The 13,385-nt window shown below is 42.2% G+C and overlaps 8 protein-coding genes across 8 annotated transcripts; 7 read left to right on the forward strand and 1 right to left on the reverse strand.

The window, feature by feature from the left end:
* Positions 1 to 14: 14 nt before the first annotated feature.
* PAS_chr3_0073 (Glycerol 3-phosphate/dihydroxyacetone phosphate dual substrate-specific sn-1 acyltransferase of the) lies at positions 15 to 2,234 on the forward strand (the record flags this gene model as incomplete). The annotated part of the gene is made up of 1 exon (XM_002492238.1): positions 15 to 2,234. The coding sequence occupies one exon, from the start codon at positions 15 to 17 to the stop codon at positions 2,232 to 2,234; it is 2,220 nt and encodes a 739-aa protein (XP_002492283.1).
* Positions 2,235 to 2,408: 174 nt separating this feature from the next.
* On the forward strand, positions 2,409 to 3,215 carry PAS_chr3_1151 (uncharacterized protein; the record flags this gene model as incomplete). The annotated part of the gene is made up of 1 exon (XM_002492239.1): positions 2,409 to 3,215. The coding sequence occupies one exon, from the start codon at positions 2,409 to 2,411 to the stop codon at positions 3,213 to 3,215; it is 807 nt and encodes a 268-aa protein (XP_002492284.1).
* Positions 3,216 to 3,219: 4 nt separating this feature from the next.
* PAS_chr3_0074 lies at positions 3,220 to 4,725 on the reverse strand (the record flags this gene model as incomplete). Its single annotated transcript, XM_002492240.1, has 1 exon — positions 3,220 to 4,725. The coding sequence occupies one exon, from the start codon at positions 4,723 to 4,725 to the stop codon at positions 3,220 to 3,222; it is 1,506 nt and encodes a 501-aa protein (XP_002492285.1).
* A 628-nt stretch (positions 4,726 to 5,353) lies between these two features.
* Positions 5,354 to 6,616, forward strand: PAS_chr3_1152 (uncharacterized protein; the record flags this gene model as incomplete). The annotated part of the gene is made up of 1 exon (XM_002492241.1): positions 5,354 to 6,616. One exon carries the CDS (start codon positions 5,354 to 5,356, stop codon positions 6,614 to 6,616), a length of 1,263 nt encoding a protein of 420 aa, XP_002492286.1.
* A 769-nt stretch (positions 6,617 to 7,385) lies between these two features.
* PAS_chr3_0075 (uncharacterized protein) lies at positions 7,386 to 9,401 on the forward strand (the record flags this gene model as incomplete). Its single annotated transcript, XM_002492242.1, has 1 exon — positions 7,386 to 9,401. One exon carries the CDS (start codon positions 7,386 to 7,388, stop codon positions 9,399 to 9,401), a length of 2,016 nt encoding a protein of 671 aa, XP_002492287.1.
* Positions 9,402 to 10,118: 717 nt separating this feature from the next.
* PAS_chr3_0076 (uncharacterized protein) lies at positions 10,119 to 11,060 on the forward strand (the record flags this gene model as incomplete). Its single annotated transcript, XM_002492243.1, has 1 exon — positions 10,119 to 11,060. One exon carries the CDS (start codon positions 10,119 to 10,121, stop codon positions 11,058 to 11,060), a length of 942 nt encoding a protein of 313 aa, XP_002492288.1.
* Positions 11,061 to 11,277: 217 nt separating this feature from the next.
* Positions 11,278 to 12,189, forward strand: PAS_chr3_0077 (Alpha subunit of the translation initiation factor eIF2, involved in the identification of the start; the record flags this gene model as incomplete). Its single annotated transcript, XM_002492244.1, has 1 exon — positions 11,278 to 12,189. The coding sequence occupies one exon, from the start codon at positions 11,278 to 11,280 to the stop codon at positions 12,187 to 12,189; it is 912 nt and encodes a 303-aa protein (XP_002492289.1).
* A 182-nt stretch (positions 12,190 to 12,371) lies between these two features.
* On the forward strand, positions 12,372 to 13,316 carry PAS_chr3_0078 (uncharacterized protein; the record flags this gene model as incomplete). The annotated part of the gene is made up of 1 exon (XM_002492245.1): positions 12,372 to 13,316. One exon carries the CDS (start codon positions 12,372 to 12,374, stop codon positions 13,314 to 13,316), a length of 945 nt encoding a protein of 314 aa, XP_002492290.1.
* Positions 13,317 to 13,385: the final 69 nt, after the last annotated feature.

The following is a 13,385-nucleotide window of genomic DNA, read 5'->3' on the forward strand; positions in this document are numbered from 1 at the left end:
CAACCCGTAGTACAATGGCAGAGGCCGGATCGCAGCCAGATTCCACTCAATCGGATAAACCGTGGCCTGAAGTATCATCCGCCACCGCGGATTCCGAATCAGAAGAGGTCTACGTTGAGGTGTCTTGGATTCGAAAGCTGATCTACGACATTGTCCTTTGGAGTTTCTGCGTTGTGTTTGACTGTTTCTTCAGAGAAATCAGGTCCCGTGGGTCCTTCAATTTGCCCCGCTCTGGGCCAACTATATTTGTTGGAGCACCTCATGCTAACCAATTTGTTGACCCTATCATTTTGATGGGACAGGTTCAACAACGAGCCGGAAGAAGAATTAGCTTTCTAGTGGCAGAAAAGTCTCACAGAAGAAAGTTCATTGGCCTTATATCTAGGTCACAAATGGCGATTCCCGTAAGCAGGGCTCAGGATAACTTGAAAGGTGGAAGGGGAAAAATTCGAAGAGACTCTGAGAATCCACTTAGAATTGTAGGTGAAGATACGTATTTCACCCAGGATTGTGCCAATCAACGCATGTTGGCCCTTCCAAACTCACTGGGAACTTCTGAAATAGGAGAAGTAGTATCTGATACCGAATTAATACTGAAGAAAGAGTTCAGACATCCTAGCACTGAAGCAGAGGAGAAAGCTAATAGAATCCTTGCGGAAGGAACTTCCTACAAGCTAGCTCCTAAAATTGACCAGAGCATTGTCTATAAGAAAGTATTTCAGCATTTAGCACATGGCAATTCCATTGGAATTTTCCCTGAGGGAGGCTCTCATGATAGAACAGATCTGTTACCTTTGAAAGCTGGTGTGGCCATCATGGCTCTTGGAGCCATGAGCAGTGACAAGAGCTGCAAAGTAAAGATTGTTCCTTGTGGAATGAACTACTTCCATCCTCATAAATTCAGATCAAGAGCTATGGTGGAGTTCGGTAGGCCCATTGAAATTTCTGATGAACTCGTTTCCATGTATGAGAATAAAGAGACCACCAAAGATGCAATTAAGGAGGTCCTGAGAATCATCACAAAAGGATTAAAATCGGTTACAGTTACGTGTCCTGATTATGAGACACTAGTCTGTATTCAAACAGCGAGAAGGTTATACTCCAACAACTTCTCTTCTCGTTTGTCTCTAGAATCGATACTGGAAATGAATAGAAGACTAGTCAAAGGATATGAACATTTTCAGAACGAGCCCAGAATTCAAGAATTGAAGGAAAAGATACTAGCATATCACGAAGTCCTAAGACTTTCCGGTATCCCTGATCACAAGGTGAACGATTATCGACCAGAAAAAAGATTGCAGACTTTTGCTGAGTTGTTGGGGAATTTGTTCCAATTTGCTCTATTGGGACTTTTGGCGTTACCTGGTGCACTGCTATTTTTCCCAGTGTTTGTAGCCACCCGCAAAATCAGTGCCAAAAAGGCTAAAGAAGCCCTGGCAGCCTCTACGGTCAAAATCAAGGCAATTGATGTCGTCGCCACTTGGAAAATTTTGGTGAGTCTTGGATTTGCTCCACTGTTATATATTTTCTACTCTACGGTTGGAACATACATCATTCGCTCAAGGTACTATATCGAACCTGGATTTGGAAAGACTGCCTTCACTTTCTTCGGATTTTATATTCTCTCTGCTACTATCACGTATTCGGCTCTAATTGTTGGAGATATTGGCATGGATTCATTCAAGAGATTAAAGCCATTGTGGCTATTTCTTACAGACAGCGAAACTCTATCTAATTTGAAGAAGGAGAGACAGGAACTGAGTTTGGAGATCACGGAGGTAGTGAATGAATTTGGCCCTCAACTATTCTCCGACTTTAATCTACTGGATTATCAGAAGAAAGTAGAAAGTAAAAGAAAGAAGAAGAGGAGTGAGAAGTACAGAAAGAAGGCTTTTGAAGTCTCATCAATGGGATTAGATTCATCTGATGAGGAGGAAGAACTCAAAACTCAAGATGTGAGAAGGAGAAGAGCCGCCAGGAAGCAGGCGGCATCGACTACAGAAGCTCCCTCAAACAGATTCGACAACAAGTCAACGGGAATCAATATATCCAACGTCCCAATTTTCAGTAACGATCTTTATGGTGGTACTAGTTCTGCTCCAACCACCGATGTTTCGTCTATTTCATCTGAATTATCGTCAGATTACCAATCGAGCGATGGAGAAAATGAAAATGATGACTCGCAACTGAAAGACAGAATCCGAGACAGAATTCATGATAGTAGGCATGATTGAATCAGGTCTCTTTTTGCCTCCGTTTACTGTTTCTCTGTTAATAATAGTTATCTTTCACTAGATTAGTTGTTTAGTCTTCTAATGATTATGTAATGAGGTTTTCTCGCCAGAGTGGACCTAGAGGAGCGTTCCTGCTGGTATCAATCTTGCATTCAGAGAAACCCATCTCTACCAATGTCGGATGAAGAACAGAGCCAAGTTCCTGTTGTAAATAAAGCCAAAGAAGATGAAGAGTTTGGCTCGTTTTCTGATGCCTCTTTTGAGGAATTTGAGGCTGCGCCAGAGCTAGATGAACCAACGAGATCGTTCAGTACTCTCTCAATTGAAGACTTAGAACAATCGGATAGTAAGAGTGATGAAAAAGTTGTCAAGATTGTGAATGGTATACTAGGAGTGCAACCAGAGGACCTAAACAACGCTATAGAGGAAAATCGACCGTTTCTTGATGAAAGGGCTAGGGCATTGTTAAACCAACTATCAAGTGAGCCAAATAATCTTCAACAGTTGAATTGGAAACAAAGTATTATAAGGAGACAGCTATTTCTCAATTTAAGCATTCCCTTTGATCTGGATGAGCTATATCCAAGAGAAAGGAAGTTGGGTATAAGTAAATCCTACGGTAAAGACTCATTTTCTGACAGCACGGACAAATTAGCCACCGACATACCATTCGTAGAGGTTAGCCCAGAAAGGGCCAAACAATTGACCGAGGAAAGTGATAGTATTGTGCAGAACATTGAAAGACGCTTACAATCCGAACAATATTACACTGACGGCCATTTGTCGGAACAAGAGTTGGAAGATATACTGAAAGAAATGAAAGGTTTTAATTCACAATTAATCGAGCTATTATCGGGATGGAATCAGGAGCGGTTAGAGTTATTGAAGGATCGTGAAATTTCTGAAGGCTACTTGACTAATATATTGGATAACACCCAAAAATTTCGAAGACAAAGCTCTATCAAACAAAGACATCTATAATCCCTCAAATTTTCCATTTTTCAGTACAGCTATTGATGCCATCAAACACTAATGAGTTTTCAAGTGGGATATATTGGCCAGTAATAAGCTTCACAGCCTCTTGGCCGACGATTCCTCCCATGAATGAACAGATATTATGCAGTTGAGTTCCCTTGGATCGTAGAATTTCCTTCACAATGTCGCTAAGAAAGTCAGGCACTTTTTCCGACTTCAAGATAAGCTGAACTATAGAAATTAGTTCGTTATAATCTGACTCTTGAGGAATGATTCCCGAATGGGTGTCCATAAACTTATGAGTAGCAATGAATGCAATAAATAATGACAACAATGGAGTGTTTCCGAGCTCACGAATCAATCTGGGGTCAATCAATGTTTTGGATCCCCTCTGTAGAAATAGATATCTTGAATTCTTGCAGAATATCCTGATTGAGTCATGATCTAGGTGGTCAGCATCTCGGCCTATAGATGACAAAATTTGGCTCACCAAGCCGGTGAACTCAATAATATCTTCCTCAGCTTTTGCCTTGTAAATGTGTTGGAGCTTGATGTATGCTTCTGTACTGGAATGTAAATCAGGCAGCACACCCGGTAGGGGAGGTAACTGCCCGTTCTTTTCGATAAACAGTTTTAGTGCTTTTACGTAAATCCAGAATAATGGCGTTGATCTGGATAGATTATCAAGTATCGGATCGTTTATGATAGTTTTGACATTTTCGGGTACTTGAGTCGAAACTTGGGAAGCTCTCCAAGAAAATGTGACAGCTTCTTCAAAATTTTGCAGACTTAGGTCAGATTGCAGTTCGGAACAGGACTGTTTGAACTGAGCTTTTTCCTTTGGAGTGGATGGTTGTTTTCCATGGATGGATTTCCACCTATCTAAGGCCTTTATCAGTATCAGTAGGTACGGAATGTGCTCTTTATCATCGGCTTCCAAGTCGACTGAGTCACTCATTTCTTTTAATTCTTTCCAGGGTCGATCAATACGGAAGTCACTGAAAGATTCAGGGTGAGATTCTGTTATGGTATGTTCTTTGATGTAAATTCTCATGTAACCGTAAAATCCAATTGTCGAAACATGGATGAGCGGAATTTTCATATCCCATAATGTATCAGCCAACGTCAAGACTTTCTGTAGATGCCAACTGGAAGCTATGATAATCAACGAAAACTGCGACCAAAAATGACTATCCTCAACTAAGTTGTTGGTCAATGAGATATCAAGAGCAGTGCCTTCGACGTCTGGGTTCAATTCGTTGAGGTTTCGAACTACGGCAGCTGCTTTATTGGAACCAAGGTCCTGTTGTGTGAGGAAAAAGTTTGTTTCCAGATCAGAGGTAGTCACTTTGGACGAGTCAACTATGGTGAACTTGCCACAACCCGGTAAGACTAGGTTCTTGAGAGCTTCAGTCCCAGTAGTGGTGGCACCCAGTAGGCAAACATTAGAGTGTCTCAGTAGAGACTGGCCACGTTGAGCCCAGAGACGAAGTTGCCTGTCATATTTTTCTGACATTGGGTTGAACGCAAACCTCTATTTAAAGGGAGTTGCAATAATTCGGGGTTAGTATGGAGAAAAGTGCAGTCCGCCTGTGGGCGGAGGCGAGCGGGAAAGAGAATCTAGAGAAAAACAGGATGTACCCCAACAGTCTTGGCTTGCGACTGAAACGGCTGAAAACGACAGCCGCTTTGCTCACAACCAAAGTGTAAATAACAATAATTAAGCTCTACCACTCGCTAGTCTAGATGCAACTTGTGAGCTCGTCATTACTGTATACACTGGTTTAATTTGGCGGCAAAGGACAATCAGGACGATCCAACCTCCCAGCACCTTCATTGAGGTAGTTGCTTCCTTCCTCGTTAGAATCTCTGCAAAGAGCACATGGATCTCCTCCAGTTTGTAAGAAGCCTGACACTCTTGAAACCTATATCAACTGTAGACAGCGCACCTTGAATTATCGACAGCCATTTCTGTGCCGGTTAATTGATTGACTGAACTGCAGCTATTGTTCTTCCGCCCACACGTGTGAGACCATAGAGATTGTTCGCATCGTCTTCGCAACCTTAATTTTTTTTCCCACGTTAATTCGCAGCCTTTTTTTTGACAGACAACTTGATGACCTTGGTTTTGGACATGACATAAAATGAAGTTTGCTAAGCTATATGATGAAATGCTCAAGTCAGAAGAGATTCCAGAAGACTGGATTGGCTCTCGCATCCAATACAAGTCTTTAAAAAAATGCATTAATCGAGTAGTCAAAGAACTGGAATCTGCGTGTTTGGAGAAGGACCTCATTGAGGTGCTCCTTGAAGGTGACCATAGGCTGGCAGATTATGTGCTTGAAAAAGATAGTAAAATTATTACTCCCAAACTAATCATCAGGGTCCCCCACGACAAGCAAGGTTTACCCAAGTCGGAGACTTCCTCGAGGCTATGGGAATTTGTCAACAACAGGGAATATTTAAAAGACGATGAGTTGTTCAAAGTTGTCGAAGTTAAAGAGGAAGAGGAAGCGACCTGTTTGGTATTTCATTTCCATGAGGACTCTAGTTTTTTTAGGGAACTATCTCTCGAGTTGGAAGGTCTCAACAATTTCAAGGAGGCCCAAAAGCGATATTTAGTGGACCAGGTTGACATGATCAGTAAGTCCGTTAGTGAGTCAACTTCATTTGTAAAGCGCAGGTCGGATCTCTATACATGGAGGGAGCTTTTCAAGTTGTACATTGACTCTGAAATCTTTTTCAAGTCATCCACAAGCACCGCTGGAGAACGCAGTGTCCAACAAGCAAAGGCTAATCTAGCAGCATTTTGGAACCACGTTAATAACAAAAAATTCCACAAGGCGTTTCATCAAAAGGGAAGCAGGTCAGCTTTTAAATCGTTTATCGGTTTAAACGAAAGACTATTGAAAGTTTCACAGTTTCAATATCTTAACAAAATGGCCATGACAAAAATTCTGAAAAAGTTTGATAAGCAGACTTCGTTGCACACCAGACTGATTTTTCCAAAACTATTGGCACACAATACCTTTATCGAAGAGTCGTTTGCCCAGCAATTATGCTACAAGATTTCTACCAACCTTTTATCGATAATTCCTCAACTGGATGACTATACTTGTCCTATATGCTGCTCAGTTGCGTTTAAGCCTATCAAACTAGACTGTGGACACATCTTTTGTGTGAGATGTCTCGTAAAGCTGCAAAGATCTGGCGAAGACAGATGTCCCCTATGCCGTGGGGAAGTCGTCTTGAACGCAGATAACAGTAATTTGGACGTGGAACATATGGAATACCTGCAGAAGTATTTTCCAAAAGAAGTAAAAATCAAGCAGAACGAAACAGAGAGGGAAATTGCAAAGGAGAGGTTTGAAGCTGTTTACGGTGAGAAAAATTGTATTATAATGTGAAGTTTATTCATAGAAGTAATTGTTTAATCGTTTAGAAAAATAGAGTTGTTAATCAAAAGAATTATTTAACGAGTAACGCCTTTCGATCAATGTTGTCGTGTCTCAGTGGTATTGTTATTGCTATTGCTTATCGTACCCTGAATGGTTCCAGCAGAGTCAAATAGTCCTTACGGCTCAACTAAGAGATACTATTAACATAGCATTTATGATTACAATTTTCAACAGAAAGGTTTGGTGGTGTAATGGTTATCACGTCTCCTTTACACGGAGAAGGCTCCGAGTTCAATTCTCGGCCGAATCATTTTTTTTTCCGACTACAGAATTGGAAGTTGGCTGTCACTCTACAATCTCTCGCTTCCGGAATAGACGGATCGTGTGCCTCATCAGACCGGTTTACCTTCTCCGTTGGAAATTACTATTACTAAAAAGACGGCACTAAAAATAGATAGTAGCAATGTGCCACCATCCAATAAGTCAGGAATGTTTAATTAGTCAGAAGCCATGACCAGCAACCGCAATCAATCTACACTTGCTCTTGGCCCCAAGGGTTATTCTCTATGATTATTGGTAAAAAGCCTCTCTTGGCATTAACCTTCTAATTCCAAGATCCTAATTAGGAAACGATAAAAAAATATCCCCTAGATAATTTTTTCCCATTACGTAAATAAGCGCTCACAATGCCTAATATAATCAGAAATAATCCATATCAGGATTTTATGTTGCGATTGTAACTCAGAAAAAAAAATTCCTTTGAATCTTCCTCCCAGGGATGTCTATAATCCAGCAGCTGTTCCGTAGTAATCGGAAGAAGCAGTCAAAGAAGAAGGAGCAAACTCGCAAGTCTCCACAGACCCAAGCCAACCAGTTGCATCCGAGTGATGTCCCTACAGGCCAGCACTCGCAGAACGAGGCGGTGACATATAAAGATAAAGAGCAAATCTTGCGGACTTCCCTTAACTCAAGTGAAACTACATCGAAGTCTGCCTCCTCTGACGTGAATAAAAGGTTATCTGATAAGGTCTCTCACAGAAGATCATCATCTACCAGTGCTCGAGCAGCCTATGTATTGCCAACAGCAACTTTGAGACATTCTGTTTCGCCCAATTTGAATTCATATTTTCCGAATGGCTCAGATTTGCCCAGCATTGATAAACTCCCAAGAGAGATGCTGCCTATAGTGACCTTGATTCACGCTCAGCAGGCGAGAATCTACGTTGAAGGACTAGTCAAGGTTCCAGATAATCCAGATCTGAGTATATCTAACGACAGTTTACTAGATCTGCCTGATAGCTGGAGAATTGTGAGCTCCAAACTGAGTGGAACAGAGCTTTCCTTCTGGGGTATGAATCAGGATGGTTCCTTAGCAACCACCAATGACCCTGAGGATGACGAGGTTGGGTTGTTCAAACCGATATACGCAAACATTGTAGATGCTGCGTTCTCCCTGGACGTTTCCAGGTTAATCATCAAAATCACGCTGAGTCTTCAAAGGGAGCTGCAGCTGAGATGTGCCAATATCAACGATTTGAAACTGTTTTACTCTTCTTTACTCTTGGCTCAGTTTGAGTATCAGCAAATGCAAAAAGCTTTCACTGGAGCATTGTTGAGTGCAAAAGCCGTCAATTTTTCAGACATCAAGGTGCTTTTGGCACCCGAAAACAAGTTCGTTAAAGAGGAATGGACGACTATACGTTTCCCTTGGTTGAATGCAAAGTGGTTGCGCTGTTACATTTCTGTGATACCCGGTGAAAGCGTATCATTTCCGTCATTAAAATTCAAGGATAAAGAAAAGGTCAACAAGGATAAACCTGGTAAGATAGAAATTTATATTTCTTCTAGAAAGGGTAAGAAAAATCTTCTTGCAACGATTTTCAATGGGAGATCATGTTTTTCCATTTATCCAGAAGTACCAGAATTTATTGACAGTAACTCACTGATTCGAATAGAGGGCGAGGTCCTTGTCAATGAGACCTTACTAGATAAACTCTTGAACCAGGATCTAGACGGTCTGCTTAGCCGATCGTCGTCTCAAACAAAGCTAAACAAAAGGTCATCGACAGGATCGTTGTCATCTTTCAAGAACCCATTCCGAAGTAATTCGTTGACAAGCATGGGTCATAGCAGACTAAGATCATCTTCTGTTAACTCTGTAGAGTCCAATGGTAGTAGTATCTGCTTACCAGCGAACAGTAAAGTGTGCAGGACGAATTTCGTATACATCATTCCAGAGACCCATCATGGAGTGCCAGATTCTGAAACCATGATTCGACTACTCATACCAATTTTCAACGTTTTCAAGTTGTATGGCCGTCCTCAGAAGTTTCTATCCTCGAGAGATAACAAACAGTCACTTCTCTTCGGATTACCTCAGTTACCGCACACTCAGTATCTGGACTCTGAAAGCTCATACCAACTGGTGGACCTGAATCTAGAAAACAGTATCAAAGAAGAATGGGCGTTGTTTGACTGGACTCAGGTCTTCCAGGAGATGTGTTCGTATCGCATATCTCAAGGCATCAAAGGTTCTGGATCTCTCGTTGATACATTCCGCGATGGGTTGCTCTATTCAAAGGAACTTGCTGACCTGAAAAGGTTTGAATATGCTGAGGATCTGGAGTTTTATGATGCTGAGGAAGAAGAACAGAACTTTAAGCAAGGGATCACTGGCAACGGAAAAACTAGCAAACACCAGAGAGTCTTATCCCAAGATATCTCCAATAATTCCGTGAAAATGACCCCAGTAAATGGTATCAACAGTGATTCGTATGTATCGGTGAATACATAGTACCCTCCTATTTAGGCAAATGTCATGCTTCAAATATAATACCCACGTTTGTTATTGTTACCCCTATCCTTTTGTCTAGAACACGTTTGTCGCACACCAACTATGCCTAGAACCCTGTAGATCACTCTCATTGGCTCGAACGATGGGGATACAGAATGAAACCTGGTGGAAAGTTGTTTACATTTGGAATTGAGTTAGCCCCTGTGATTATGACAATCTGCATGCTGATGCATTTGATGCATGTGCATTCTAATCTGAGAATTCCACTCAGTAGATCGCAACAAAGAAGACAAAAAAGTAGGACAATTTCTCTGGTAAAGCGAGTTGAATGATCAAAGTTAAGATAAGCTAGCCTATTTACACCTGTTGTTTCTCTGTTTGAAAAGGCCTTTTTTGTGATGATTTTTTTTGACTCATCACGTTATTCCAAATTTCACTCGAAACAATAGGTCGTGCAGATGCATTTTCATACACTTAAAATCAGTCTTCTTGTCTAATATTAAGAAACGCGTTATTTACGTCTCCCCCTTTTTGGAACCCTGGCACTCAGGGTTTGTTAGAGAAGTTATAAGACTCCTGTGGTTCCCTGAAATCGTGTTGTTTGTGATTCTTTTTGATACATCAAGTCTTTTTCAAAAAACAAAAGAAGATACTCTTGAGCCGTTTTCTTCAAATCCCAACTATCTGTCACTCCTTTAAAACACGTTCACTATTCCAATGAAGCTCTCCACCAATTTGATTCTAGCTATTGCAGCAGCTTCCGCCGTTGTCTCAGCTGCTCCAGTTGCTCCAGCCGAAGAGGCAGCAAACCACTTGCACAAGCGTGCTTACTACACCGACACAACCAAGACTCACACTTTCACTGAGGTTGTTACTGTCTACCGAACTTTGAAACCGGGCGAAAGTATCCCAACTGACTCTCCAAGCCACGGTGGTAAAAGTACTAAAAAGGGTAAGGGTAGTACCACTCACTCTGGTGCTCCAGGAGCTACCTCTGGTGCTCCAACTGACGACACCACTTCGACTAGTGGCTCAGTAGGGTTACCAACTAGCGCAACTTCAGTTACCTCTTCTACCTCCTCTGCAAGTACAACAAGCAGTGGAACTTCAGCCACTAGCACTGGTACCGGTACTAGCACTAGCACTAGCACTGGTACTGGTACTGGTACTACAGGCACAGGAACCACTAGTTCCAGCACTAGCTCTTCTGCTACTTCGACTCCAACCGGTTCTATCGACGCTATCAGCCAGACACTTCTGGATACTCACAATGATAAGCGTGCTTTGCACGGCGTCCCAGACCTTACTTGGTCTACCGAACTCGCTGACTACGCCCAAGGTTACGCCGATTCATACACTTGTGGCTCTTCATTAGAACACACAGGTGGACCATACGGTGAAAATTTGGCCTCTGGATACTCTCCTGCTGGCAGTGTAGAAGCATGGTACAACGAGATCAGCGACTACGATTTCTCTAACCCAGGTTATTCTGCTGGTACCGGTCACTTCACCCAAGTTGTCTGGAAATCAACTACACAGCTGGGCTGTGGATACAAGGAGTGCAGTACCGACAGATACTACATCATCTGCGAATACGCACCTCGTGGAAATATTGTTTCTGCCGGCTACTTCGAAGACAACGTCCTGCCTCCTGTTTGATCGGTTCGTTCTTGCTTCAACGTTTACGTAATATTTCATGTATTCCATTCTTTAAATTGTTTGATTATGTAAGTTATTGTTTCAACACCAGTAGTGTCTTCGCTGAAAATGTTTCCAGTTGGGAAATTTTTGACTGGCAGAAGAATCTCAGGATCCAACTGACTCAAAATCTTAGACTAGGCAAACATACTAAAGAACCCTACCGAATCTACTAATAATGAGCACATCAACTTGCCGGTTCTACGAAAACAAATATCCTGAGGTGGATGATGTTGTCATGGTGAATGTACAACAGATCGCCGAGATGGGTGCCTATGTGAAACTATTGGAGTATGACAATATTGAAGGAATGGTGTTACTCTCTGAGTTATCCAGAAGACGTATCAGATCTATCCAGAAGCTTATCAGAGTGGGTAAGAATGAAGTAGTGGTGGTACTGAGAGTTGATAAGGAAAAAGGATACATTGACCTGTCCAAGAGACGAGTCTCGTCGGAGGATATAGCAAAATGTGAGGAGAGATACACAAAGTCCAAGTCTGTCCATTCTATCTTGAGGCATTGTGCTGAAAAGTTTAACATGCCTCTGGAGGAGCTGTACCGTACTATAGGATGGCCATTAAGCAAGGAATTTGGCCACGCCTACGATGCCTTCAAGATATCAATCACTGACAGCACTGTTTTTGACAAGGTCCAACCCCCATCACAAGAGGTCTTAGAAGAACTGAAAGTTTACATCTCCCGGAGGCTAACGCCGCAGGCCATTAAATGTCGTGCTGACGTTGAGGTCTCATGCTTCAGCTATGAGGGAATTGAAGCCATCAAGAGTTCACTAAAAGCTGCTGAGGATATCTCCACCGAGGCTAATCAAGTCAAGGTCAAGCTAGTAGCCGCTCCATTGTACGTCATTACAACCCAATCCTTAGACAAGACGCAAGGCATTGAAATCTTAGAACGTGCAATCAAAATCATCGAAGACTCCATCACCAAACAGGGCGGATCCTGTAACGTCACCATGGCACCCAAAGCTGTTACAGCTACTGAAGATGCCGAGTTGCAAGCTCTCATGGAAAGAAAGGAGAACGAAGACAAGGTTTCTGACGAAGATTCGGATTTAGATGAGGAGGATTAGTTGGGCCCTTTCTGGGGCTCTATGTGCAGACTCTATATTTAGGAACCAGGTGATGATGTAGATATAAATGTGTACTGATGTACTAATACTTCTCGAATTTTCCTCCCCCTTATCAAGGATGAGAGCCTTCCTTACTTAAACTTTACTTTACAAAGCAAGAGTGATATAAACCGACATCTAAGATGGTCAAAGTCCGCCCAGCTACTCATGCAGGCTCATGGTATTCTGGCAATCCCAATGAGCTTAACTCTCAACTCAGTCATTATTTATCACTAGCCAAGTCCTCAGGAAAGACTTCAGTTAAAGGAGCCCGAGTTCTTGTGGGGCCCCATGCAGGATATTCATTTGCGGGCAAGACTCTTGCCCAAACGTACAATTCGTTCGATCCTACGGGGATTAAAAGAGTGTTCATATTGGGACCATCTCATCACATTTATTTCAAGGATGAGGTTAGAACTACCAGGTATGGTGCCTACGCTACACCCCTTGGTAATGTACCGGTTGATACCGATACCATAAAAGATCTTGTGTCAAATGCCCGCCACATCGACTACATGAGCTCGTCTGTTGACGAAAATGAGCACAGTTTTGAATTACACATGCCACTGTACTATAAAGCTTGCTTGGATAAGGGATTAAGCACTCCACCCCCGATCATTCCCATCTTAATTAGTGGTTTCCCTGGTCAATTGGCAGATTCATTAACCAGCACACTGCAGCCGTATTTTGAAGACAAAGAGAACGCCTTTTTTGTAAGCACTGACTTCTGTCATTGGGGCGATCGATTTGGGTATACTAGTTATACCCCCAATGGAGATTTAGAGTCTATGGACGATATAACTGTTGCGTTCAATGGAAAGAGCAACTCGCTGAAGATTTATGAGTCGATTGAGGCTGTGGACAAGAAGGGAATGGAGCTGATTTCGAAGGGAGATGTCTCCCTATGGCGACAATATCTTCAGGCCACGGAGAACACAATTTGCGGAGCTTATCCTCTGACAGTCTTACTGAAACTTATGGGGAAAGCTGATACTTTTGAGTGGCTAGGATACACACAAAGTAGTCATGTTCTTGATCCGTATGATAGTTCAGTGAGTTATGCTAGTGGATATGCTATTCCGTCATAGAGTTTGGCTATTTAGGTTAGCACTGAAAATAAAGCAGATTGCAAGTCTGAGTTTCATGGATGGCATTCA

This window comes from Komagataella phaffii, chromosome 3 (genome assembly GCF_000027005.1).
Source record: "Komagataella phaffii GS115 chromosome 3, complete sequence".
Taxonomy (NCBI): domain Eukaryota; kingdom Fungi; phylum Ascomycota; class Pichiomycetes; order Pichiales; family Pichiaceae; genus Komagataella; species Komagataella phaffii.